Raw genomic sequence first — 25,341 nt, forward strand, 5'->3', positions numbered from 1 at the left:
AGTGTGGTGCCAGGACATCAACCTCTCCCTCAACGTGATCAAGACAAAAGAGCTGATCGTAGACTACAGGAAAAAGAGGGCCGAACACGCCCCATTCACATCGACGGGGCTGTAGTGGAGCGGGTCAAGAGTTAAGTTCCTTGGTGTCCACATCACCAACGAACTATCATGGTACAAACACAGCAAGACAGTCATGAAGAGGGCACGACAAAACCTATTTCCCCTCAGGAGATTGAAAAGATTTGGCATGGGTTCCCAGATCCTCAAATTCTCTCTGCTACCACAGGGCAAGCGGTACTGGAGCACCGAGTCTAGCACCGTCATGATGCCACCTTTCCAACAAGACTTCTGCCCTGCTAGAGCTTCCCCCCGGTCAACTGTAAGTGCTGTTATTGTGAAGTGGAAACATCTAGAAGCAACAACGTAAGCCACGCAAGCTCACAGAACTGGACCGCTGAGTGCTGAAGCGCGTCTGTCCTCGGTTGAAACACTCACAACCAAGTTCCAAACTGCCTCTGGAAGCAACGTCAGCACAATAACTGTTGGTCGGGAGTTTCATGAAATGGGTTTCCATGGCCGAGCAGCCGCACACAAGCCTCAGATCACCACGCCTAATACCAAGTGTCGGCTAGAGTGGTGTAAAGCACGCGGCCATGTAAAGCAACGCATTATCTTGATTCGATGAATGACGCTTCACCATCTGGCAGTCTGTTGGACGAATCTGGGTTTGGCGGATGCCAGGAAAACACTACTTGCCCCAATGCATAGTGCTAACTGTAAAGTTTGGTGGAGGAGGAATAATGGTCTGGGGCTGTTTTTCATGGTTCAGGCCCCTTAGTTCCAGTGAAGGGAAATCTTAACGCTACAGCATACAATGACATTCTAGACGATTCTGTGCTTCCAACTTTGTGGCAACAGTTTGGGGAAGGCCCTTTCCTGTTTCAGCATGACAATGCCCCCGTGCACAAAGCCAGGTCCATACACAAATGGTTTGCCGTGATCGGTGTGGAAGAACTTGACTGGCCTGAACAGAGCCCTGACCTCAACCCCATCGAACACCTTTGGGATGAACTGGAACGCCTACTGCGAGCCAGGCCTAATCACCCAACATCAGGGCCCGACCTCACTAATGCTCGTGGCTGAGTCCCCGCAGCAATGTTCCTACATCTAGTGGAAAGCTTTCCCAGAAGAGTGGAGGCTGTTATAGCAGCAATGTCCCAACATCTAGTGGAAAGCCTTCCCAGAAGAGTGGAGGCTGTTATAGCAGCAATGTCCCAACATCTAGTGGAAAGCCTTCCCAGAAGAGTGGAGGCTGTTATAGCAGCAATGTCCCAACATCTAGTGGAAAGCCTTCCCAGAAGAGTGGGCTGTTATAGCAGCAAAGGGGGGAAAACAGCTCCATATTAATGCCAATGATTTTGTAATGAGATGTTACATCCTTTTTGGACATGTAATTTGTGTTTTGGAAGGGCTGTGGTCTCAAGCCACCGCATCCTCGTTTGTCAGCCTTCCTTCCGTACCTGCGGTGAAAAATGGAAGAGCTACAAGGCTGTTTGTCCGACCAGGAGACATCCCGGGACACGGCTGTAACGTCTGAAAGGTCTCCCCTACAGACTAATGTGGCCCTCCTATAGAAAGGGGAGACTCTCACGAACACCTCTGTAACGTCTGAAAGGTCTCCCCTACAGACTAATGTGGCCCTCCTATAGAAAGGGGAGACTCTCACGAACACGTCTGAAAGGTCTCCCCTACAGACTAATGTGGCCCTCCTATAGAAAGGGGAGACTCTCACGAACACGTCTGAAAGGTCTCCCCTACAGACTAATGTGGCCCTCCTATAGAAAGGGGAGACTCTCACGAACACGATGGGTGTTCTCATCTGAAGGTAACCTGGTAACCTTTCAAAATTAAAAACCTGAAGGTAGCCGTTAAAAATGATCATAGTAGTTTTATGCACCCCAAAAGGGGTTCAAATGTAGAACAAAATATATAGTTCCTGATCTTTCTTATATCTCAGACAGAGGACACCTCAAAACCTTATTCCTTAGGATAGTCAAACAAATAAATAATTGGCATTTCTCTGGGCTATAGCAGTAAAGGCCAAATGCAGTATTTTATTAAATAATTTAATTATATTTGTTTTGTGATACCTACAGGGGTAATAGAATTCTAAATGAAATAACGAAAATGATCCATGGTATGACCCTCTTAAAACAATTCCACATGTCCATCTCATTAAAACAATTCCACATGTCCATCTTATTAAAACAATTCCACATGACCATCTCATTAAAACAATTCCACATGTCCATCTCATTAAAACAATTCCACATGACCATCTCATTAAAACAATTCCACATGACCATCTCATTAAAACAATTCCACATGACCATCTCATTAAAACAATTCCACATGACCATCTCATTAAAACAATTCCACATGACCATCTCATTAAAACAATTCCACATGTCCATCTTATTAAAACAATTCCACATGTCCGCTTAGTAGAACCTGCTGAAGACTCACATGCTGGTCTGTGATTCATTAAACTAGATGGGCAGTTTCATGTCTCTACACTGTATTTCAGTTTCCTTCTCCAAGCCTCTAGAACACAGAGTCAGTCATTCAGTCGATCAGTCTCCACATTGAGACACCACCATTAACAACAACAATTCCACATGTCCATCTCATTAAAACAATTCCACATGTCCGCTTAGTAGAACCTGCTGAAGACTCACATGCTGGTCTGTGATTCATTAAACTAGATGGGCAGTTTCATGTCTCTACACTGTATTTCAGTTTCCTTCTCCAAGCCTCTAGAACACAGAGTCAGTCATTCAGTCGATCAGTCTCCACATTGAGACACCACCATTAACAACAACCTTAGGGAGGAGACCGACCAGGAAAAGTTTAAGAGATATTTATTTTTTTAGCTATGCATTTTACACACATTGTAAAAGGAAATTAGCAAACTAATATACAGATACCTTTAAATGGCATTCTAGCCTGGTCCCAGATCTGTGTGTGTCCTCTGTCCATCTCCTTTGGTCATTACCACTTCAAACACAGATCTGGGGACAGGATCATGTCATTCTGCACAAATTAGAAAATCTATCTGGCACTAGTGTTTAAAGTACAGGAAAGGAAATGGTCAGGGCAGAGAATTAAACCAACAGGAAATGGACAGTGCAGAGAATTAAACCAACAGGAAATGGACAGTGCAGAGAATTAAACCAACAGGAAATGGTCAGGGCAGAGAATTAAACCAACAGGAAATGGACAGTGCAGAGAATGAATCAGGGAATAAACAGACAACGTGTGTGAGGGGAGGAGAGGCAGCAGCATTTAAATCAGTCCAGAGATGTCATCATTCAGCCACGTCTTCACAGACCGGCAGGAGACACGGAACAAGACGCCATGCGGTCCTGATGGCACACTACTCTCTATATAGTACACTACCTGTGCACTGTGTCGGGGAACAGACGCCATGCGGCCCTGATGGCACACTACTCTCTAGATAGTACACTACCTGTGCACTGTGTCGGGGAACAGACTGTCATCTGGGACACAGACAGGAATAGAGGGGGGGGGGGGTCAACTGATGATATCCCTGTACATACACTCTGAGCATTGCAGTACATTTATGTAACCAGTCTGGTTAACAGCAGGAGACTCTGGCCTCCTGTTATTTGCGTAGCATTTGTAAAGCGTATTAGACAACAAACAAACAAGCAGTCTGTATACATTCCTGTGTTTATGTTGACATGTTTAACCACGCGGTGTAGACATGCTGCACCAGGTGGAGTCTGGGGGATGACAAAACAGACGTCGTCAAGGGTTACCAGGAACAAGAGTTCTCAAGAGCCTGAGTGCTGTCTTTGGTAGGCAATTGAACAAGACGTGTAAAGTCTACCACAGTATTATGAAGCCCTACTCGTCTAGTATCTCTCCTGGTCAAGAGACCATCTGAAAGGTGTTGTTTTAGCTTTTGAAAGTCTAGAAGAGGTGGAGAGATGCAGACGATTAGAAAGAGGAAAAACAGCTTTTCCTTTTCAAAAAGGCACAATGAGTAATAACCAACGTATATAAACCCTGGATTGCTGATGTTATGTGTTGGCCATTGAGATGCTTTGAAGCCACCGGTCGGCCATTTTGGCTCTCCCCAGTAGGGGATGGATTACTGATGTTATGTATTGGCCATTGAGATGCTTTGAAGCCATCGGTCGGCCATATTGGCTCTCCCCAGTAGGGGATGGATTACTGATGTTATGTGTTGGCCATTGCGATGCTTTGGAGCCACCGGTCGGCCATATTGGCTCTCCCCAGTAGGGGATGGATTACTGATGTTATGTGTTGGCCATTGCGATGCTTTGGAGCCACCGGTCGGCCATATTGGCTCTCTCCAGTAGGGGATGGATTACTGATATGTGTTGGCCATTGAGATGCTTTGAAGCCACCGGTCGGCCATATTGGCTCTCCCCAGTAGGGGATGGATTACTGATGTTATGTGTTGGCCATTGAGATGCTTTGAAGCCATCGGTCGGCCATATTGGCTCTCCCCAGTAGGGGATGGATTACTGATGTTATGTATTGGCCATTGCGATGCTTTGGAGCCACCGGTCGGCCATATTGGCTCTCTCCAGTAGGGGATGGATTACTGATATGTATTGGCCATTGAGATGCTTTGAAGCCACCGGTCGGCCATATTGGCTCTCTACAGTAGGGGATGGATTACTGATGTTATGTATTGGCCATTGCGATGCTTTGGAGCCACCGGTCGGCCATATTGGCTCTCTCCAGTAGGGGATGGATTACTGATATGTATTGGCCATTGAGATGCTTTGAAGCCACCGGTCGGCCATATTGGCTCTCTACAGTAGGGGATGGATTACTGATGTTATGTATTGGCCATTGAGATGCTTTGAAGCCACCGGTCGGCCATTTTGGCTCTCTCCATTAGGAGCAGGCCTCCATAGGAATGAATGGAATTCTACAGTGTTTCAATCAAATGTTTCCAGGACAACATTACATGTATTTTGTTTTGTTTTTGTTTTAGTGGGGACAGGAACATTAATCTAAAAAGGAAAATGTTATATATTATTTTATTTGTACGTTTAGCTCACATTATATAATGTAAAAGTATTAAGGTGTCTGTAGTGGAATACATGTTGTTAAAACCAATTAATAAATACATTTCTTTAGCTTCCAAAACATTGTTTTATACAATGGAGGGGGGGGAAGAGCCAAGATGGAGGCACGGTGGCTTCAACACAGCGCCCCCTGTCAGTCATCTAGTGTATATATAAATCATTGGTTATAACAGATATGAAAGTGATCTTATTATGTGTGAGGTGAAAGCTTCTTCAGCCTGAAATTTTTTTTTATTTTACTGACGGTTGAAAAATATTTGTTAAACAATTTCAAGGAAGTGGCTCTCTCATTGGTGGGTTGTGGCTATTATAATTAACCCTTCATCCATCTTCGGGATGTTTAAACCATGGCCTTCCAGAGACCCAGCTCTACTTCTACCTAGCAACAATACTCTGCTCCAGTACTTTGTCCCTCTCAGCTAGCCGTAGATAGAATAGTTTGTCCCTCTCAGCTAGCCGTAGATAAACTACTACCAGGCTTTTAAATTCCTTCCAGCGGACTAGTATTGAATTATAATAAGTACAAATCATCACTTAACAGAAGTGGTTTAATTATAAACTCATTTTAAAACTGAAGAGAACACGAAGGATAGTATTGCCTGGTTCATATTAAAAGTTCAACTTGGCGTTTTGAGAGCTTGAAGGTTCCTGAACGTTGCGTCCTGATCCCCAGCTTGACTGACAGTCCGCCCTGGGGGTCAGTGACGGGTCTCTTTCACTCCTGCTTGTGAGGAGGGACAGCAGCCAGTCAGAACACTGTCACATGACAGGAAACAACAGCCTTCACCTTGCTGTTTCTCCACTGCTTCATTTCCACACTTCAGAAATGTCCATTTAAAGCTTTTGTCTTCTGGGGAAGAAAGAAAAATAATAATAATTCTGTGAAACCAAAAACTGGTGTTTTTAAGGTCAGATGTCAGTCTGAATACAGGAGGTCTGGAGCAGGCTGGAGGGACGGGCCTGCAGGTTGTCGTTGTTCTCCTGCAGCAGCTGTCCAACGGGAAGGGCTCCTCCTGTAATACAGTCACAATCTGCCTTCGTAGGACACACCTGGTTGATGTTTTCCTCTGCTATCAGACACAGAGGGGAGACGGACACCTCGGGACAGGGCGAGGAGACTGGGGAGTGAGGCTGGGAGAGGACACCTCGGGGTGAGGGTAACGCCTCCAGCCGGTCTCCCTCTACTTCAGGCAGAGGGCTGACTGTGGCGAAGCGGCTGTGGTAGTCAGACGAGGATCCATGGCTGCAGGACGTCTTCATGATCTCCAGGTCAGAGCCGCCGCTGAACTCTGATAAGTGGGAGGAGTGAGAGTCGGCTACGGAGGGCAGAGAGCCGCTGAGGGAGGGAGAGTCAAACTCTGAGGAGTTGGTGCTCTGCTGCTCAAGGAGACGAGCGTCCATATCCTCCCTCGTCTCCTGGATCTTACAGCCTCCTCCCTTCTTCAGCTTGCTTTTACTCTTCTTCCCCGAGGAGGAGGAGGACTTGGCGGTGCCATCCTGGCCCTCTGAGGGGCATCCAGAGTGGCAGGACCAGCCACAGCGCCCAGCGTCTCTCCCATCATCCATAGTGTGGTCGTGTAGTTGACCAGCAGACTTACCCGGCTCTATGTCCACCTGCACCTCCATACTGGTCCCGTCTCTACACAAAACAACACCAGACAGAAAGGAAGAGACAAGTGGAACACATGTCTACAGGAGAGAGACAAGTCCTCTGTGGAGATATCATTGGAATGTTAATGTTTCTAAAAGACACGGCCCTGACCTGTAGTTGAGAAGGGATCCAGCCATTGCTTTGGTGCTAGCGTTGTCACTGATTGTCCCCAAGCTGAAGGTGGCCGACTCTCCACTCAGACTACACCTCTCCTTCTGAACATCAGCCTGGACCTCCAACCTGGAGCAGGGGAGAGGGGGAGGAGAGAGGACAGGACCGGGGGGGAGGAGAGACGACAGGACCCGGGGGGAGGAGAGAGGACAGGACCGGGGGGAGGAGAGAGGACAGGACCGGGGGAGGGATCAGACCTAGTTTATTTTTCCAGTCACAATACAAGGTGCATACAGCCAGATGGACGCTGACCCGTTGAGGTAGCCGACCCCAACGCTGACCTGGGACTGACCCTGTAAAACAACACCTATCATACTACTGACCCTGTAAAACAACACCTATCATACTACTGGGACTGACCCTGAAAAACAACACCTATCATACTACTATGACTGACCCTGTAGAACAACACCTATCACACTACTATGACTGACCCTGTACAACAACACCTATCATACTACTATGACTGACCCTGTAAAACAACACCTATCATACTACTGACCCTGTAAAACAACACCTATCATACTACTATGACTGACCCTGTAAAACAACACCTATCATACTACTATGACTGACCCTGTAAAACAACACCTATCATACTACTGACCCTGTAAAACAACACCTATCATACTACTATGACTGACCCTGTAAAACAACACCTATCATACTACTATGACTGACCCTGTAAAACAACACCTATCATACTACTGACCCTGTAAAACAACACCTATCATACTACTGACCCTGTAAAACAACACCTATCACACTACTGACCCTGTAAAACAACACCTATCATACTACTGACCCTGTAAAACAACACCTATCATACTACTGACCCTGTAAAACAACACCTATCATACTACTGACCCTGTAAAACAACACCTATCATACTACTGACCCTGTAAAACAACACCTATCATACTACTATGACTGACCCTGTACAACAACACCTATCACACTACTGACCCTGTAAAACAACACCTATCACACTACTGACCCTGTAAAACAACACCTATCATACTACTATGACTGACCCTGTACAACAACACCTATCATACTACTATGACTGACCCTGTAAAACAACACCTATCATACTACTATGACTGACCCTGTACAACAATACCTATCACACTACTGACCCTGTAAAACAACACCTTTTACACTACTGGGACTGACTCATGTGACTGTTTGTCTCTTGAAAAAAAAAAAAAAGTTTTTATCTCAACGAGACTAACCTGGTTGAATAAAGGTTCAAACCAATCCAAAAGTACTGACCTGTTCAGGTAGTTGACCATGGCGCTGCCAGACAGAGATCCTGTGATGCTGGCCCCAGCCAGGGCCATGGTGGAGGCATTCTCACTCAGGTTGTCCCTCATGGCGCCCATCCGGTCCACGTGGCTCCCGCTGGCACTCAGACTGCCCGTCATGCCCCCCACGCTACCTTCTCCGATGCTGGGGTTGTTCCTGGTGTCCGCCACAGAGGTCGTGTCTGAGGAGACAGGGGAGAGAGCAGGAGTTCATCAGAGCCGCTCTATAAACTAAAAGACAAGGTCTTTCTCTTGTTGGTACTCTCCCTTCTCCGGCCTCGTCTTTTCTAGGTGGTCTGTAACAAGGTCTTTCATTGGTTGGTTCTCTCCCTTCTACGGCCTCGTCTTTTCTAGAAGGTCTGTAACAAGGTCTTTCTCCTGTTGGTTCTCTCCCTTCTACGGCCTCGTCTTTTCTAGAAGGTCTGTAAACAAGGTCTTTCTTCTGTTGGTTCTCTCCCTTCTACGGCCTCGTCTTTTCTAGAAGGTCTGTAAACAAGGTCTTTCTTCTGTTGGTTCTCTCCCTTCTACGGCCTCGTCTTTTCTAGAAGGTCTGTAGTCAAACCTCACCTTCTGAACATTCTCCTCCTCTAGGAGGGTCAGAGGTCATCAGAGTCCAGTCACAATGAGGCAGCTAACACAACTCATTCAGACTAAACACCAGGTTGCTCACAGTGTGTGTGTGTGTGTGTGTGTCTCTCTGTGTGTGTCTGTCTGTGTGTGTGTCTCTCTGTGTGTGTGTGTGTCTCTCTGTGTGTGTGTGTGTCTCTCTGTGTGTGTGTGTGTGTGTGTGTGTGTGTGTGTGTGTGTGTGTGTGTGTGTGTGTGTGTGTGTGTGTGTGTGTGTGTGTGTGTGTGTGTGTGTGTGTGTGTCTCTCTGTGTGTGTGTGTGTGTGTGTGTGTGTGTGTGTGTGTGTGTCTGTCTGTGTGTGTGAGAGAGACGTACCAGTAGCTTGCGCCCCGCTCCCTGCGGTCATCTGGTTCTCGTCATCAAACTCGATGCGGACCCCTTTCCCGTTACCAGTGGAGACCCCACAGCCCCCGCTGCGACACAGAGAGATGGGCACCACGCCATACACGTACGCCAGCATGATGGGCACGCCGATGCCTGGACACACACACACACACACACACACACAGAGAGACAGTTAACCACCTCACACCCTGGGGAGGGACCATGATGGGCACGCCGATGCCTGGACACACAGAGAGAGAGACAGTTAACCACCTCATACCCTGGGGAGGGACACCAGACAACCAGCAGAGACCACTGTGTCTCCTAAGAGCAGTCGGTCACTACTAGCTCATCTAAACAACCAGAGATCCCTGTGTTAACAGGGCCCCGGGGGGGAGACAGGCCCCGGGGGGGAGACAGGCCCCGGGGGGGGGGGGGGACTCCAGCCACATGCTGGTAGATGTTGGCATTGTCTGGTAGAATGTCTATTCTTCCCAGCCATATTGGCAGGTGGTCACACAGAGAATTTGGGATCTTTAATCAAATCCAAAGTGGAAAAGAAAAACGTCTGTGTTTTGTTTTAACATGACAGGGGACATGATGACAGACAGAGTACAGTATACTGACCACAGGGGACATGATGACAGACAGAGTACAGTATACTGACCACAGGGGACATGACAGACAGAGTACAGTATACTGACCACAGGGGACATGACAGAGTACAGTATACTGACCACAGGGGACATGACAGACAGTACAGTATACTGACCACAGGGGACATGATGACAGAGTACAGTATACTGACCACAGGGGACATGACAGACAGAGTACAGTATACTGACCACAGGGGACATGACAGACAGAGTACAGTATACTGACCACAGGGGACATGACAGACAGTACAGTATACTGACCACAGGGGACATGATGACAGACAGAGGACAGTATACTGACCGACAGAGACGGCTGCCACCACAGGAGACATGATGACAGACAGAGTGACTCCTCCTGCTATCACCAGGTTCCTCCTGTGAGGAGAGATGTCCTTCCCCTCATAGCGGTTATAGATCTAACAGACAGACAGACAGACGGGTTAGAGGTCAGAGGTTATAGGTCAGACAGAGTGACTCCTCCTGCTATCACCAGGTTCCTCCTGTGAGGAGAGATGTCCTTCCCCTCATAGCGGTTATAGATCTAACAGACAGACACAGACGGGTTAGAGGTCAGAGGTTATAGGTCAGACAGAGTGACTCCTGCTATCACCAGGTTCCTCCTGTGAGGAGAGATGTCCTTCCCCTCATAGCGGTTATAGATCTAACAGACAGACAGACGGACATACAGGGGTTAAAGGTCAGGGGTTATAGATCTGACAGACATACAGGGGTTATAGGTCAGGGGTTATAGATCTGACAGACATACAGGGGTTATAGGTCAGACAGACTGGGTTAGAGGTCAGAGGTTATAGATCTGACAGATGGAGGTTAAACGTCAGGGGTCATGGATCTGACAGATGGGGGTTACAGGTCAGGGGTCATGATCTGACAGATGGGGGTTAGAGGTCATGGATCTGACAGATGGAGGTTAAACGTCAGGGGTCATGGATCTGACAGATGGGGTTACAGGTCAGGGGTCATGATCTGACAGATGGAGGTTAGAGGTCATGGATCTGACAGATGGAGGTTAAACGTCAGGGGTCATGGATCTGACAGATGGGGGTTACAGGTCAGGGGTCATGATCTGGCAGATGGAGGTTACAGGTCAGGGGTCATGGATCTGACAGACAGGGTTAGGTCAGGGGTCACCGTACTGTGAGGAGAACCATGACTCTCGACTTACTGAAAACACATCACGAGTGATGCAATGGTTCCATCTATTGGCTATCTGTATTATTCTGTCTGTGTTCATATAAAACAACTGTATTATTCTGTGTTCATATAAAACAACTGTATTATTCTGTCTGTGTTCATTTAAAACAACTGTATTATTCTGTGTTCATATAAAACTGTATTATTCTGTCTGTGTTCATTTAAAACAACTGTATTATTCTGTCTGTGTTCATTTAAAACAACTGTATTATTCTGTCTGTGTTCATATAACACAACTGTATTATTCTGTGTTCATATAAAACAACTGTATTATTCTGTCTGTGTTCATATAAAACAACTGTATTATTCTGTCTGTGTTCATATAACACAACTGTATTATTCTGTCTGTGTTCATATAAAACAACTGTATTATTCTGTCTGTGTTCATATAAAACAACTGTATTATTCTGTCTGTGTTCATATAACACAACTGTATTATTCTGTGTTCATATAACACAACTGTATTATTCTGTGTTCATATAACACAACTGTATTATTCTGTGTTCATATAAAACAACTGTATTATTCTGTCTGTGTTCATATAAAACAACTGTATTATTCTGTCTGTGTTCATATAAAACAACTGTATTATTCTGTCTGTGTTCATATAACACAACTGTATTATTCTGTGTTCATATAACACAACTGTATTATTCTGTGTTCATATAAAACAACTGTATTATTCTGTGTTCATATAAAACAACTGTATTATTCTGTCTGTGTTCATATAACACAACTGTATTATTCTGTCTGTGTTCATATAACACAACTGTATTATTCTGTGTTCATATAAAACAACTGTATTATTCTGTGTTCATATAAAACAACTGTATTATTCTGTGTTCATATAACACAACTGTATTATTCTGTCTGTGTTCATATAAAACAACTGTATTATTCTGTCTGTGTTCATTTAAAACAACTGTATTATTCTGTCTGTGTTCATTTAAAACAACTGTATTATTCTGTCTGTGTTCATATAAAACAACTGTATTATTCTGTCTGTGTTCATATAAAACAACTGTATTATTCTGTCTGTGTTCATTTAAAACAACTGTATTATTCTGTCTGTGTTCATATAAAACAACTGTATTATTCTGTGTTCATATAAAACAACTGTATTATTCTGTCTGTGTTCATATAAAACTGTATTATTCTGTGTTCATTTAAAACAACTGTATTATTCTGTGTTCATTTAAAACAAGCCTGTGTAATCATTGACTCGTACACAGTAGTTGTTGGGAACAACGCTGCAGGTTAAGTTTTCCGGTACATTCCTCCACCTTTAGTCCACGAGCTTATTATCATCTTTCTGGTTGAACAGACGACTAGACTTCCACCTGATCATCCCGTTTACAGCACAGACCCATTACTGATGAACGGCTTCTCTGTTGTCTGGTCATCTGTCTGTCAACACGACGGCTGACGTCATCTGATGACCTCAGTCTGCCGTGTGTTTAGGGTCAGCTCACCTTCCTCCCCACGTACACAGGGATGCCTATGATCATGGCGGGGACGGCGATGCCAGCGATCAGAGCGATGCCCACCGGAGCGCCCACCAGCGTGCCCAGCTGCCACAGAATCTTCTTCTTCCTGCTCCACGGCTTCCTGCCCCAGAAGGTACATCCTGACGGGCTGGGGAGGACGGACAGAGATGATTACAACCCAACCCTGACGGGCTGACCAGGGGACAGAGATTATTACAACCCAATCCTGACAGGCTGGACAGAGATGATAACAACCCAACCCTGACAGGCTGACCAGGGGACAGAGATGATAACAACCCAACCCTGACAGGCTGGGGAGGACAGACAGAGATGATTAAAACCCAACCCTGACAGGCTGACCAGGGGACAGAGATGATAACAACCCAACCCTGACAGGCTGACCAGGGGACAGAGATGATAACAACCCAACCCTGACAGGCTGGGGAGGACGGAGAGAGATGATTGCAACCCAACCCTGACAGGCTGACCAGGGGACAGAGATGATTACAACCCAACCCTGACAGGCTGACCAGGGGACAGACATGATTACAACCCAACCCTGACAGGCTGACCAGGGGACAGAGATGATAACAACCCAACCCTGACGGGCTGACCAGGGGAAAGAGATGATAACAACCCAACCCTGACGGGCTGACCAGGGGAAAGAGATGATTACAACCCAACCCTGACAGGCTGGGGAGGACAGACAGAGATGATTAAAACCCAACCCTGACAGGCTGACCAGGGGACAGAGATGATAACAACCCAACCCTGACAGGCTGACCAAGAGACAGAGATGATTACAACCCATCCCTGACAGGCTGACCAGGTGACAGTCTAGGGCATATAGCCTAGCAGAACTCTGGCTATTCAGAGGCAGAATACTGTGGTTACTGTATAGATAGTGATGTACGACTCCCTGAGTGTTGACAGACTCCTCACCCCTCTGCCTCTCACCTCAGGTAGTGCAGGTCAGAGATCTCCTTCATGCAGAGCCAGCAGAACTCACAGCCGCACACGGCGCAGGTCATGTGGTTACAACTGCCGTCGTTCATCTTGATGATGTAAGCAGCGCAGCGCGGACAGGGCTTGATGTCATCGGCTACGGATGAAGGAATAGAAACGCCGTGTTTGTTGTTAAAACAGAGGACCACACCTCCCCTTAAATCCCAGACAGCATATACACCCTCTTCTTCGTCTAGAACATTCCCAACCTGCCAGAGGCAGTATTCCCGGTTCCCATCTGGCCACACAAGGAGCTCGGTGGGAGAGGGAAAGACTATGTCATCTATTTTAGGATAAGGCTGTAACGTAACAAAATGTGAAAACTTTCTGAATGAATGTATCCCAGTTGAAAACCTTTTGTTTGTTCTTCTCTGACATAGAAAATAAATAAATAAATATAAATATAATAAATATTATAAATATATATTAAATATAATATAAATTATAAATATATATTAAATATAATATAAATTATAAATATATATTAAATATAATATAAATATAATAACAAATATAATAATATCATATAAATATAATAACATAATATAATATAAATATCATATAAATATAATATAATAACATAATATAATATAAATATAATATAATATAAATATAATATAATATAAATATAATATAATATAAATATAATAATATAATATAAATATAATAACAAAATATAATATAATAATATAATATAAATATAATAATATATAAATATAATAACATAATATAATAACATAATATAATATAAATATAATAATATATAAATATAATAACATAATATAATAACATAATATAATATAATAATATATAAATATAATAACATAATATAATAACATAATATAATATAAATATAATAATATATAAATATAATAACATAATATAATAACATAATATAATATAAATATAATAATATATAAATATAATAACATAATATAATAACATAATATAATATAAATATAATATAATATAATATAAATATAATATAATATAAATATAATATAATATAAATATAGTATAAATATAATAAAATATAATAACATAATATAAATATAATAATATAATATAAATATAATAACAAAATATAATATAATAATATAATATAAATATAATAATATATAAATATAATAACATAATATAATAACATAATATAATATAAATATAATAATATATAAATATAATAACATAATATAATAACATAATATAATATAATAATATATAAATATAATAACATAATATAATAACATAATATAATATAAATATAATAATATATAAATATAATAACATAATATAATAACATAATATAATATAAATATAATAATATATAAATATAATAACATAATATAATAACATAATATAATATAAATATAATAATATATAAATATAATAACATAATATAATAACATAATATAATATAAATATAATAATATATAAATATAATAACATAATATAATATAAATATAATAATATATAAATATAATAACATAATATAATAACATAATATAATATAAATATAATAATATATAAATATAATAACATAATATAATAACATAATATAATATAAATATAATAATAATATAATAACATAATATAAAATCATTTCACCAGCGTCTTATTTCACAGGGCTTCATTCCATGTTTCCTTCCACAGGAGCCAGGAGAGATAAAAACGTCCTCTCACTGTCAACTACATTTATTTTCAGCAAACTTAACATGTGTAAATATTTGTATAGGCCCTTCTCCACAGATAGCTCAGTTTGGCTGTGCGGCCGGCCAGCTCTCTGTGCGGCCGGCCAGAGTCTTGGTGGTTCCAAACTTCTTCCATTTAAGAATGATGGAGTCCACTGTGTTCTTGGGGACCTTCAATGCTGTAGAAATATTTTGGTACCCTTCCCCAAGATCTGTGCCTCGACACAATCCTGTCTCGGAGCTCTACGGACAATTCCTTCGACCTCATGGCTTGGTTTTTGCTCTGACGTGAACTGTCAACTGTGGGGGACAGGTGAACTGTCAACTGTGGGGGACAGGTGAACTGTCAACTGTGGGACCTTTAATTAGGTATTTCTGTTTTTAATTTTTTATACATTTGCTAACATTTCTAAAAACCTGTTTTGCTTTGTCATGAAGTATTGTGTGTAGATTGACGAGGGGGGAAAAAAACGAATTTAATCCATTTTAGAGCACTTTCTGCCAGTCCTGTCTGGTCCAGCGACGGTGGGTTTGTGCCCATAGGCAACGTTGTTGCCGGTGATGTCTGGTGAGGACCTGCCTTACAACAGGCCTACAAGCCCTCAGTCCAGCCTCTCTCAGCCTATTGCGGACAGTCTGAGCACTGATGGAGGGATTGTATGTTCCTGGTGTAACTCGGGCAGTTGTTGCCATCCTGTACCTGTCCCGCAGGTGTGATGTTCGGAAGTACCGATCCTGTGCAGGTGCTGTTACACGTGGTCTGCCAATGCGAGGACGATCAGCTGTCCGCCCTGTCTCGCTGAAGCGCTGTCTTTGGCGTCTCACAGTACAGACATTGCAATGTATTGCCCTGGCCACATCTGCAGTCCTCATGCCTCCTTGCAGCAGGCCTAAGGCACGTTCATGTAGATGAGCAGGGGCCCTGGGCACATCTGCAGTCCTCATGCCTCCTTGCAGCAGGCCTAAGGCACGTTCATGTAGATGAGCAGGGACCCTGGGCACATCTGCAGTCCTCATGCCTCCTTGCAGCAGGCCTAAGGCACATTCATGTAGATGAGCAGGGGCCCTGGGCACATCTGCAGTCCTCATGCCTCCTTACAGCATGCCTAAGGCACGTTCATGTAGATGAGCAGGGGCCCTGGGCACATCTGCAGTCCTCATGCCGCCTTGCAGCCTAAGGCACGTTCATGTAGATGAGCAGGGACCCTGGCCACATCTGCAGTCCTCATGCCTCCTTGCAGCAGGCCTAAGGCACGTTCATGTAGATGAGAAGGGACCCTGGGCACATCTGCAGTCCTCATGCCTCCTTGCAGCAGGCCTAAGGCACGTTCATGTAGATGAGCAGGGACCCTGGGCACATCTGCAGTCCTCATGCCTCCTTGCAGCAGGCCTAAGGCACGTTCATGTAGATGAGAAGGGACCCTGGGCACATCTGCAGTCCTCATGCCTCCTTGCAGCAGGCCTAAGGCACGTTCATGTAGATGAGCAGGGACTCTGGGCATCTTTCTTCTGGTGTTTCTCTTCATGTAATGGCATGAAAAAAAATGCTGATTATGATCAATGACTTCAGAAGTAACAAGTTGCCCAGTACAGGAAATCCTGACTTGTACCCTCGTTTCTAGAAAGACCCAGAGATATCAGTGTCCAGAAGACACCTGCACCAGGTGAGTCAGGTCCCCTTGTAGAACCCTCCAGTGGTAGATCATCAGTGTCCAGAAGACACCTGCACCAGGTGAGTCAGGTCCCCTTGTAGAACCCTCCAGTGGTAGATCATCAGTGTCCAGAAGACACCTGCACCAGGTGAGTCAGGTCCCCTTGTAGAACCCTCCTAGTGGAAGATCATCAGTGTCCAGAAGACACCTGCACCAGGTGAGTCAGGTCCCCTTGTAGAACCCTCCAAGTGGGAAATCAGTGTCCAGAAGACACCTGCACCAGGTGAGTCAGGTCCCCTTGTAGAACCCTCCAAGTGGGAAATCAGTGTCCAGAAGACACCTGCACCAGGTGAGTCAGGTCCCCTTGTAGAACCCTCCAGTGGTAGATCATCAGTGTCCAGAAGACACCTGCACCAGGTGAGTCAGGTCCCCTTGTAGAACCCTCCAGTGGTAAATCAGTGTCCAGGTGACACCTGCACCAGGTGAGTCAGGTCCCCTTGTAGAACCCTCCAAGTGGGAAATCAGTGTCCAGAAGACACCTGCACCAGGTGAGTCAGGTCCCCTTGTAGAATCCTCCCAGTGGTAAATCATCAGTGTCCAGAAGACACCTGCACCAGGTGAGTCAGGTCCCCTTGTAGAACCCTCCTAGTGGTAAATCATCAGTGTCCAGAAGACACCTGCACCAGGTGAGTCAGGTCCCCTTGTAGAACCCTCCAGTGGTAGATCATCAGTGTCCAGAAGACACCTGCACCAGGTGAGTCAGGTCCCCTTGTAGAACCCTCCAGTGGTAGATCATCAGTGTCCAGAAGACACCTGCACCAGGTGAGTCAGGTCCCCTTGTAGAACCCTCCAGTGGCAGATCATCAGTGTCCAGAAGACACCTGCACCAGGTGAGTCAGGTCCCCTTGTAGAACCCTCCAGTGGTAGATCATCAGTGTCCAGAAGACACCTGCACCAGGTGAGTCAGGTCCCCTTGTAGAACCCTCCAGTGGTAGATCATCAGTGTCCAGAAGACACCTGCACCAGGTGAGTCAGGTCCCCTTGTAGAACCCTCCAGTGGTAGATCATCAGTGTCCAGAAGACACCTGCACCAGGTGAGTCAGGTCCCCTTGTAGAACCCTCCAGTGGTAGATCATCAGTGTCCAGAAGACACCTGCACCAGGTGAGTCAGGTCCCCTTGTAGAACCCTCCAGTGGTAGATCATCAGTGTCCAGAAGACACCTGCACCAGGTGAGTCAGGTCCCCTTGTAGAACCCTCCAGTGGTAGATCATCAGTGTCCAGAAGACACCTGCACCAGGTGAGTCAGGTCCCCTTGTAGAACCCTCCAGTGGTAGATCATCAGTGTCCAGAAGACACCTGCACCAGGTGAGTCAGGTCCCCTTGTAGAACCCTCCAGTGGTAGATCATCAGTGTCCAGAAGACACCTGCACCAGGTGAGTCAGGTCCCCTTGTAGAACCCTCCTAGTGGAAGATCATCAGTGTCCAGAAGACACCTGCACCAGGTGAGTCAGGTCCCCTTGTAGAACCCTCCAAGTGGGAAATCAGTGTCCAGAAGACACCTGCACCAGGTGAGTCAGGTCCCCTTGTAGAACCCTCCAGTGGTAGATCATCAGTGTCCAGAAGACACCTGCACCAGGTGAGTCAGGTCCCCTTGTAGAACCCTCCTAATGGAAGATCATCAGTGTCCAGAAGACACCTGCACCAGGTGAGTCAGGTCCCCTTGTAGAACCCTCCAAGTGGGAAATCAGTGTCCAGAAGACACCTGCACCAGGTGAGTCAGGTCCCCTTGTAGAACCCTCCAGTGGTAGATCATCAGTGTCCAGAAGACACCTGCACCAGGTGAGTCAGGTCCCCTTGTAGAACCCTCCAGTGGTAAATCAGTGTCCAGGTGACACCTGCACCAGGTGAGTCAGGTCCCCTTGTAGAACCCTCCAGTGGTAGATCATCAGTGTCCAGAAGACACCTGCACCAGGTGAGTCAGGTCCCCTTGTAGAACCCTCCAGTGGTAGATCATCAGTGTCCAGAAGACACCTGCACCAGGTGAGTCAGGTCCCCTTGTAGAACCCTCCAGTGGTAGATCATCAGTGTCCAGAAGACACCTGCACCAGGTGAGTCAGGTCCCCTTGTAGAACCCTCCAGTGGTAGATCATCAGTGTCCAGAAGACACCTGCACCAGGTGAGTCAGGTCCCCTTGTAGAACCCTCCAGTGGTAGATCATCAGTGTCCAGAAGACACCTGCACCAGGTGAGTCAGGTCCCCTTGTAGAACCCTCCAGTGGTAGATCATCAGTGTCCAGAAGACACCTGCACCAGGTGAGTCAGGTCCCCTTGTAGAACCCTCCAGTGGTAGATCATCAGTGTCCAGAAGACACCTGCACCAGGTGAGTCAGGTCCCCTTGTAGAACCCTCCTAGTGGAAGATCATCAGTGTCCAGAAGACACCTGCACCAGGTGAGTCAGGTCCCCTTGTAGAACCCTCCAAGTGGGAAATCAGTGTCCAGAAGACACCTGCACCAGGTGAGTCAGGTCCCCTTGTAGAACCCTCCAGTGGTAGATCATCAGTGTCCAGAAGACACCTGCACCAGGTGAGTCAGGTCCCCTTGTAGAACCCTCCTAGTGGAAGATCATCAGTGTCCAGAAGACACCTGCACCAGGTGAGTCAGATCCCCTTGTAGAACCCTCCAAGTGGGAAATCAGTGTCCAGAAGACACCTGCACCAGGTGAGTCAGGTCCCCTTGTAGAACCCTCCAGTGGTAGATCATCAGTGTCCAGAAGACACCTGCACCAGGTGAGTCAGGTCCCCTTGTAGAACCCTCCAGTGGTAAATCAGTGTCCAGGTGACACCTGCACCAGGTGAGTCAGGTCCCCTTGTAGAACCCTCCAAGTGGGAAATCAGTGTCCAGAAGACACCTGCACCAGGTGAGTCAGGTCCCCTTGTAGAACCCTCCAGTGGTAGATCATCAGTGTCCAGAAGACACCTGCACCAGGTGAGTCAGGTCCCCTTGTAGAATCCTCCCAGTGGTAAATCATCAGTGTCCAGAAGACACCTGCACCAGGTGAGTCAGGTCCCCTTGTAGAACCCTCCTAGTGGTAAATCATCAGTGTCCAGAAGACACCTGCACCAGGTGAGTCAGGTCCCCTTGTAGAACCCTCCAGTGGTAGATCAGTGTCCAGAAGACACCTGCACCAGGTGAGTCAGGTCCCCTTGTAGAACCCTCCAGTGGTAGATCATCAGTGTCCAGAAGACACCTGCACCAGGTGAGTCAGGTCCCCTTGTAGAACCCTCCAGTGGTAGATCATCAGTGTCCAGAAGACACCTGCACCAGGTGAGTCAGGTCCCCTTGTAGAACCCTCCAGTGGTAGATCATCAGTGTCCAGAAGACACCTGCACCAGGTGAGTCAGGTCCCCTTGTAGAACCCTCCAGTGGTAGATCATCAGTGTCCAGAAGACACCTGCACCAGGTGAGTCAGGTCCCCTTGTAGAACCCTCCTAGTGGAAGATCATCAGTGTCCAGAAGACACCTGCACCAGGTGAGTCAGGTCCCCTTGTAGAACCCTCCAAGTGGGAAATCAGTGTCCAGAAGACACCTGCACCAGGTGAGTCAGGTCCCCTTGTAGAACCCTCCAGTGGTAGATCATCAGTGTCCAGAAGACACCTGCACCAGGTGAGTCAGGTCCCCTTGTAGAACCCTCCAGTGGTAAATCAGTGTCCAGGTGACACCTGCACCAGGTGAGTCAGGTCCCCTTGTAGAACCCTCCAAGTGGGAAATCAGTGTCCAGAAGACACCTGCACCAGGTGAGTCAGGTCCCCTTGTAGAACCCTCCAGTGGTAGATCATCAGTGTCCAGAAGACACCTGCACCAGGTGAGTCAGGTCCCCTTGTAGAACCCTCCAGTGGTAGATCATCAGTGTCCAGAAGACACCTGCACCAGGTGAGTCAGGTCCCCTTGTAGAGCCCTCCAGTGGTAGATCATCAGTGTCCAGAAGACACCTGCACCAGGTGAGTCAGGTCCCCTTGTAGAACCCTCCAGTGGTAGATCATCAGTGTCCAGAAGACACCTGCACCAGGTGAGTCAGGTCCCCTTGTAGAACCCTCCAGTGGTAGATCATCAGTGTCCAGAAGACACCTGCACCAGGTGAGTCAGGTCCCCTTGTAGAACCCTCCAGTGGTAGATCATCAGTGTCCAGAAGACACCTGCACCAGGTGAGTCAGGTCCCCTTGTAGAACCCTCCTAGTGGAAGATCATCAGTGTCCAGAAGACACCTGCACCAGGTGAGTCAGGTCCCCTTGTAGAACCCTCCAAGTGGGAAATCAGTGTCCAGAAGACACCTGCACCAGGTGAGTCAGGTCCCCTTGTAGAACCCTCCAGTGGTAGATCATCAGTGTCCAGAAGACACCTGCACCAGGTGAGTCAGGTCCCCTTGTAGAACCCTCCTAATGGAAGATCATCAGTGTCCAGAAGACACCTGCACCAGGTGAGTCAGGTCCCCTTGTAGAACCCTCCAAGTGGGAAATCAGTGTCCAGAAGACACCTGCACCAGGTGAGTCAGGTCCCCTTGTAGAACCCTCCAGTGGTAGATCATCAGTGTCCAGAAGACACCTGCACCAGGTGAGTCAGGTCCCCTTGTAGAACCCTCCAGTGGTAAATCAGTGTCCAGGTGACACCTGCACCAGGTGAGTCAGGTCCCCTTGTAGAACCCTCCAAGTGGGAAATCAGTGTCCAGAAGACACCTGCACCAGGTGAGTCAGGTCCCCTTGTAGAACCCTCCAGTGGTAGATCATCAGTGTCCAGAAGACACCTGCACCAGGTGAGTCAGGTCCCCTTGTAGAATCCTCCCAGTGGTAAATCATCAGTGTCCAGAAGACACCTGCACCAGGTGAGTCAGGTCCCCTTGTAGAACCCTCCTAGTGGTAAATCATCAGTGTCCAGAAGACACCTGCACCAGGTGAGTCAGGTCCCCTTGTAGAACCCTCCAGTGGTAGATCATCAGTGTCCAGAAGACACCTGCACCAGGTGAGTCAGGTCCCCTTGTAGAACCCTCCAGTGGTAGATCAGTGTCCAGAAGACACCTGCACCAGGTGAGTCAGGTCCCCTTGTAGAACCCTCCAGTGGTAGATCATCAGTGTCCAGAAGACACCTGCACCAGGTGAGTCAGGTCCCCTTGTAGAACCCTCCAGTGGTAGATCATCAGTGTCCAGAAGACACCTGCACCAGGTGAGTCAGGTCCCCTTGTAGAACCCTCCAGTGGTAGATCATCAGTGTCCAGAAGACACCTGCACCAGGTGAGTCAGGTCCCCTTGTAGAACCCTCCAGTGGTAGATCAGTGTCCAGAAGACACCTGCACCAGGTGAGTCAGGTCCCCTTGTAGAACCCTCCTAGTGGAAGATCATCAGTGTCCAGAAGACACCTGCACCAGGTGAGTCAGGTCCCCTTGTAGAACCCTCCAAGTGGGAAATCAGTGTCCAGAAGACACCTGCACCAGGTGAGTCAGGTCCCCTTGTAGAACCCTCCAGTGGTAGATCATCAGTGTCCAGAAGACACCTGCACCAGGTGAGTCAGGTCCCCTTGTAGAGCCCTCCAGTGGTAGATCATCAGTGTCCAGAAGACACCTGCACCAGGTGAGTCAGGTCCCCATCCATTGACTGGTCCACAATGTTTACTCTATATTGTTCCAATCATTAGTTCCTAACAAGAAATCTGACGCCACCTGAAGCTTTAGGGGACTGTCATTGGAACGTTGTGTCCAAACCAAGAATCACCATCCAAGTCAACAGTGGAGTTTCATTCAAATAAATAAAGTCAGGGTTTAAGGCCTGGGTTTATTACGGCCTGGGTTTATTACGGCCTGGGTTTATTACGGCCTGGGTTTATTACGGCCTGGGTTTATTACGGCCTGGGTTTATTACGGCCTGGGTTTATTACGGCCTGGGTTTATTACGGCCTGGGTTTATTACGGCCTGGGTTTATTACGGCCTGGGTTTAAGGCCTGGGTTTAAGGCTTGCAGTAGTAATGTTGTTAGTGTACAGTTTGTGGTCGTCCATCCATTAACGTTCCTGTGAATTCATTAAATTAGTTTAGCACTTACGGACTGACTGGGCAGATGGTTCCCAGCCTGCAGGTCCAGCTTCCCCGGCCCCCTGTGTTCGCCCCTCGGGATCAGGAGGTCCAGCCTCCCCGGCCCCCTGTGTTCGCCCCTCGGGATCAGGAGGTCCAGCCACCCCGGCCCCCTGTGTTCGCCCCTCGGGATCAGGAGGTCCAGCCTCCCCGGCCCCCTGTGTTCGCCCCTCGGGATCAGGAGGTCCAGCCACCCCGGCCCCCTGTGTTCGCCCCTCGGGATCAGGAGGTCCAGCCACCCCGGCCCCCTGTGTTCGCCCCTCGGGATCAGGAGGTCCAGCTTCCCCGGCCCCCTGTGTTCGCCCCTCGGGATCAGGAGGTCCAGCTTCCCCGGCCCCCTGTGTTCGCCCCTCGGGATCAGGAGGTCCAGCTTCCCCGGCCCCCTGTGTTCGCCCCTCGGGATCAGGAGGTCCAGCTTCCCCGGAAATGTAGAAACCTCTCCCAGTCGGGATCTCTGGTAGGAGAGAGGTTCTGAAGTGGCGTTATGACTCAATCTGTGTGGGACTCGGCCGATCTGATAAACACCCTCTCAAAATGTTTGGTTGCTCTTCAGATGTTGCTTCAGCTGGGAGGACATCCACTTTATCGTCGACCCCCCTGAAATGTAACCTTCACGACTCCTGGGTCCTGGGCCTCTCTTCTCTCATCCTTTCAGTGGCCAGACTCCTGGGTCCCGGCCTCTCTTCTCTCATCCTTTCGGTGGACAGCAGCTCTGACACCAGCTCACAGCACAGCCCCTTGGCCAGCAGCTCTGACACCAGCTCACAGCACAGCCCCTTGGTGAGCAGCTCTGACACCAGCTCACAGCACAGCCCCTTGGTGAGCAGCTGACACCAGCTCACAGCACAGCCCCTTGGTGAGCAGCTCTGACACCAGCTCACAGCACAGCCTCTTCGTGAGCAGCTGACACCAGCTCACAGCACAGCCCCTTGATGAGCAGCTGACACCAGCAGCTCCCTCATCTTTTCTGCTGTGTCTTCGTTGTCCTCATCAGACAGGACTATTATAGATACTATACGTCTGGGTACAACCGGTTCGTTGGGTTCTATTTTGGGGTTGTTCAAATTTCTTCCACAATACTATCCATTCTTGGACCCCCCCCGGGTCAATACCAATCACAGATTTCTTTAGTTTTCTGCTCCAAATCGATGTTCTAAGAGCATCTTCTCCAGGTCGTCATGGAGACCATTCACCTTCCTGTTTATTTGCTTGTCCATTGAACAACTTCCCATCGTTCACTATACCAGCAGCGTGGTTTTCACCGAAGAGAGTCTCCGCTTGGTTACTTTCCACCAGACCTTTAGCAGCAGACTGCTCGCGTACGGTTAAACATAGACGACTGGTTTTAAAGTCATTCAACTAACTTTAGGAAGTTTAAAACAATAGATTTACATACTTGTTTTCAAAGTTTTTTTATTTGGTCCAAAGCACTCTCTTAGACCTAAACCTCAACTGGAGTGTGTTTCTCTCTCTTAGACCTAAACCTCAACTGGAGTGTGTTTCTCTCTCTTAGACCTAAACCTCAACTGGAGTGTGTTTCTCTCTCTTAGACCTCAACCTCAACTGGAGTGTGTTTCTCTCTCTTAGACCTAAACTGGAGTGTGTTTCTCTCTCTTAGACCTAAACCTCAACTGGAGTGTGTTTCTCTCTCTTAGACCTCAACCTCAACTGGAGTGTGTTTCTCTCTCTTAGACCTCAACTGGAGTGTGTTTCTCTCTCTTAGACCTAAACCTCAACTGGAGTGTGTTTCTCTCTCTTAGACCTCAACCTCAACTGGAGTGTGTTTCTCTCTCTTAGACCTAAACCTCAACTGGAGTGTGTTTCTCTCTCTTAGACCTAAACCTCAACTGGAGTGTGTTTCTCTCTCTTAGACCTAAACCTCAACTGGAGTGTGTTTCTCTCTCTTAGACCTAAACCTCAACTGGAGTGTGTTTCTCTCTCCTAGACCTAAACTGGAGTGTGTTTCTCTCTCCTAGACCTCAACTGGAGTGTGTTTCTCTCTCCTAGACCTCAACTGGAGTGTGTTTCTCTCTCTTAGACCTAAACCTCAACTGGAGTGTGTTTCTCTCTCTTAGACCTCAACTGGAGTGTGTTTCTCTCTCTTAGACCTAAACCTCAACTGGAGTGTGTTTCTCTCTCTTAGACCTCAACCTCAACTGGAGTGTGTTTCTCTCTCTTAGACCTAAACTGGAGTGTGTTTCTCTCTCTTAGACCTAAACCTCAACTGGAGTGTGTTTCTCTCTCTTAGACCTCAACCTCAACTGGAGTGTGTTTCTCTCTCTTAGACCTCAACTG

The 25,341-nt window shown here is 46.8% G+C and overlaps 1 protein-coding gene across 1 annotated transcript in view; it reads right to left on the reverse strand.

The window, feature by feature from the left end:
• Positions 1-2,904: 2,904 nt before the first annotated feature.
• Positions 2,905-25,341, reverse strand: part of LOC116359254 (E3 ubiquitin-protein ligase RNF19A-like) — an 84,691-nt gene continuing 62,254 nt past the window's right edge. The window contains exons 4-10 of the mRNA XM_031811819.1: positions 13,543-13,687; positions 12,571-12,733; positions 10,188-10,302; positions 9,222-9,383; positions 8,248-8,461; positions 6,913-7,041; positions 2,905-6,789 (exon numbers count right to left, since the gene is read on the reverse strand). Of these exons, the coding sequence (XP_031667679.1) occupies positions 6,060-6,789; positions 6,913-7,041; positions 8,248-8,461; positions 9,222-9,383; positions 10,188-10,302; positions 12,571-12,733; positions 13,543-13,687 (1,658 nt within the window). The 3' untranslated portion in view covers positions 2,905-6,059. The remainder of the gene's footprint in view (positions 6,790-6,912; positions 7,042-8,247; positions 8,462-9,221; positions 9,384-10,187; positions 10,303-12,570; positions 12,734-13,542; positions 13,688-25,341) is intronic.

This window comes from Oncorhynchus kisutch, unplaced genomic scaffold (assembly GCF_002021735.2).
Source record: "Oncorhynchus kisutch isolate 150728-3 unplaced genomic scaffold, Okis_V2 Okis02a-Okis13b_hom, whole genome shotgun sequence".
In the NCBI taxonomy this organism is placed as follows: Eukaryota; Metazoa; Chordata; class Actinopteri; order Salmoniformes; family Salmonidae; genus Oncorhynchus; species Oncorhynchus kisutch.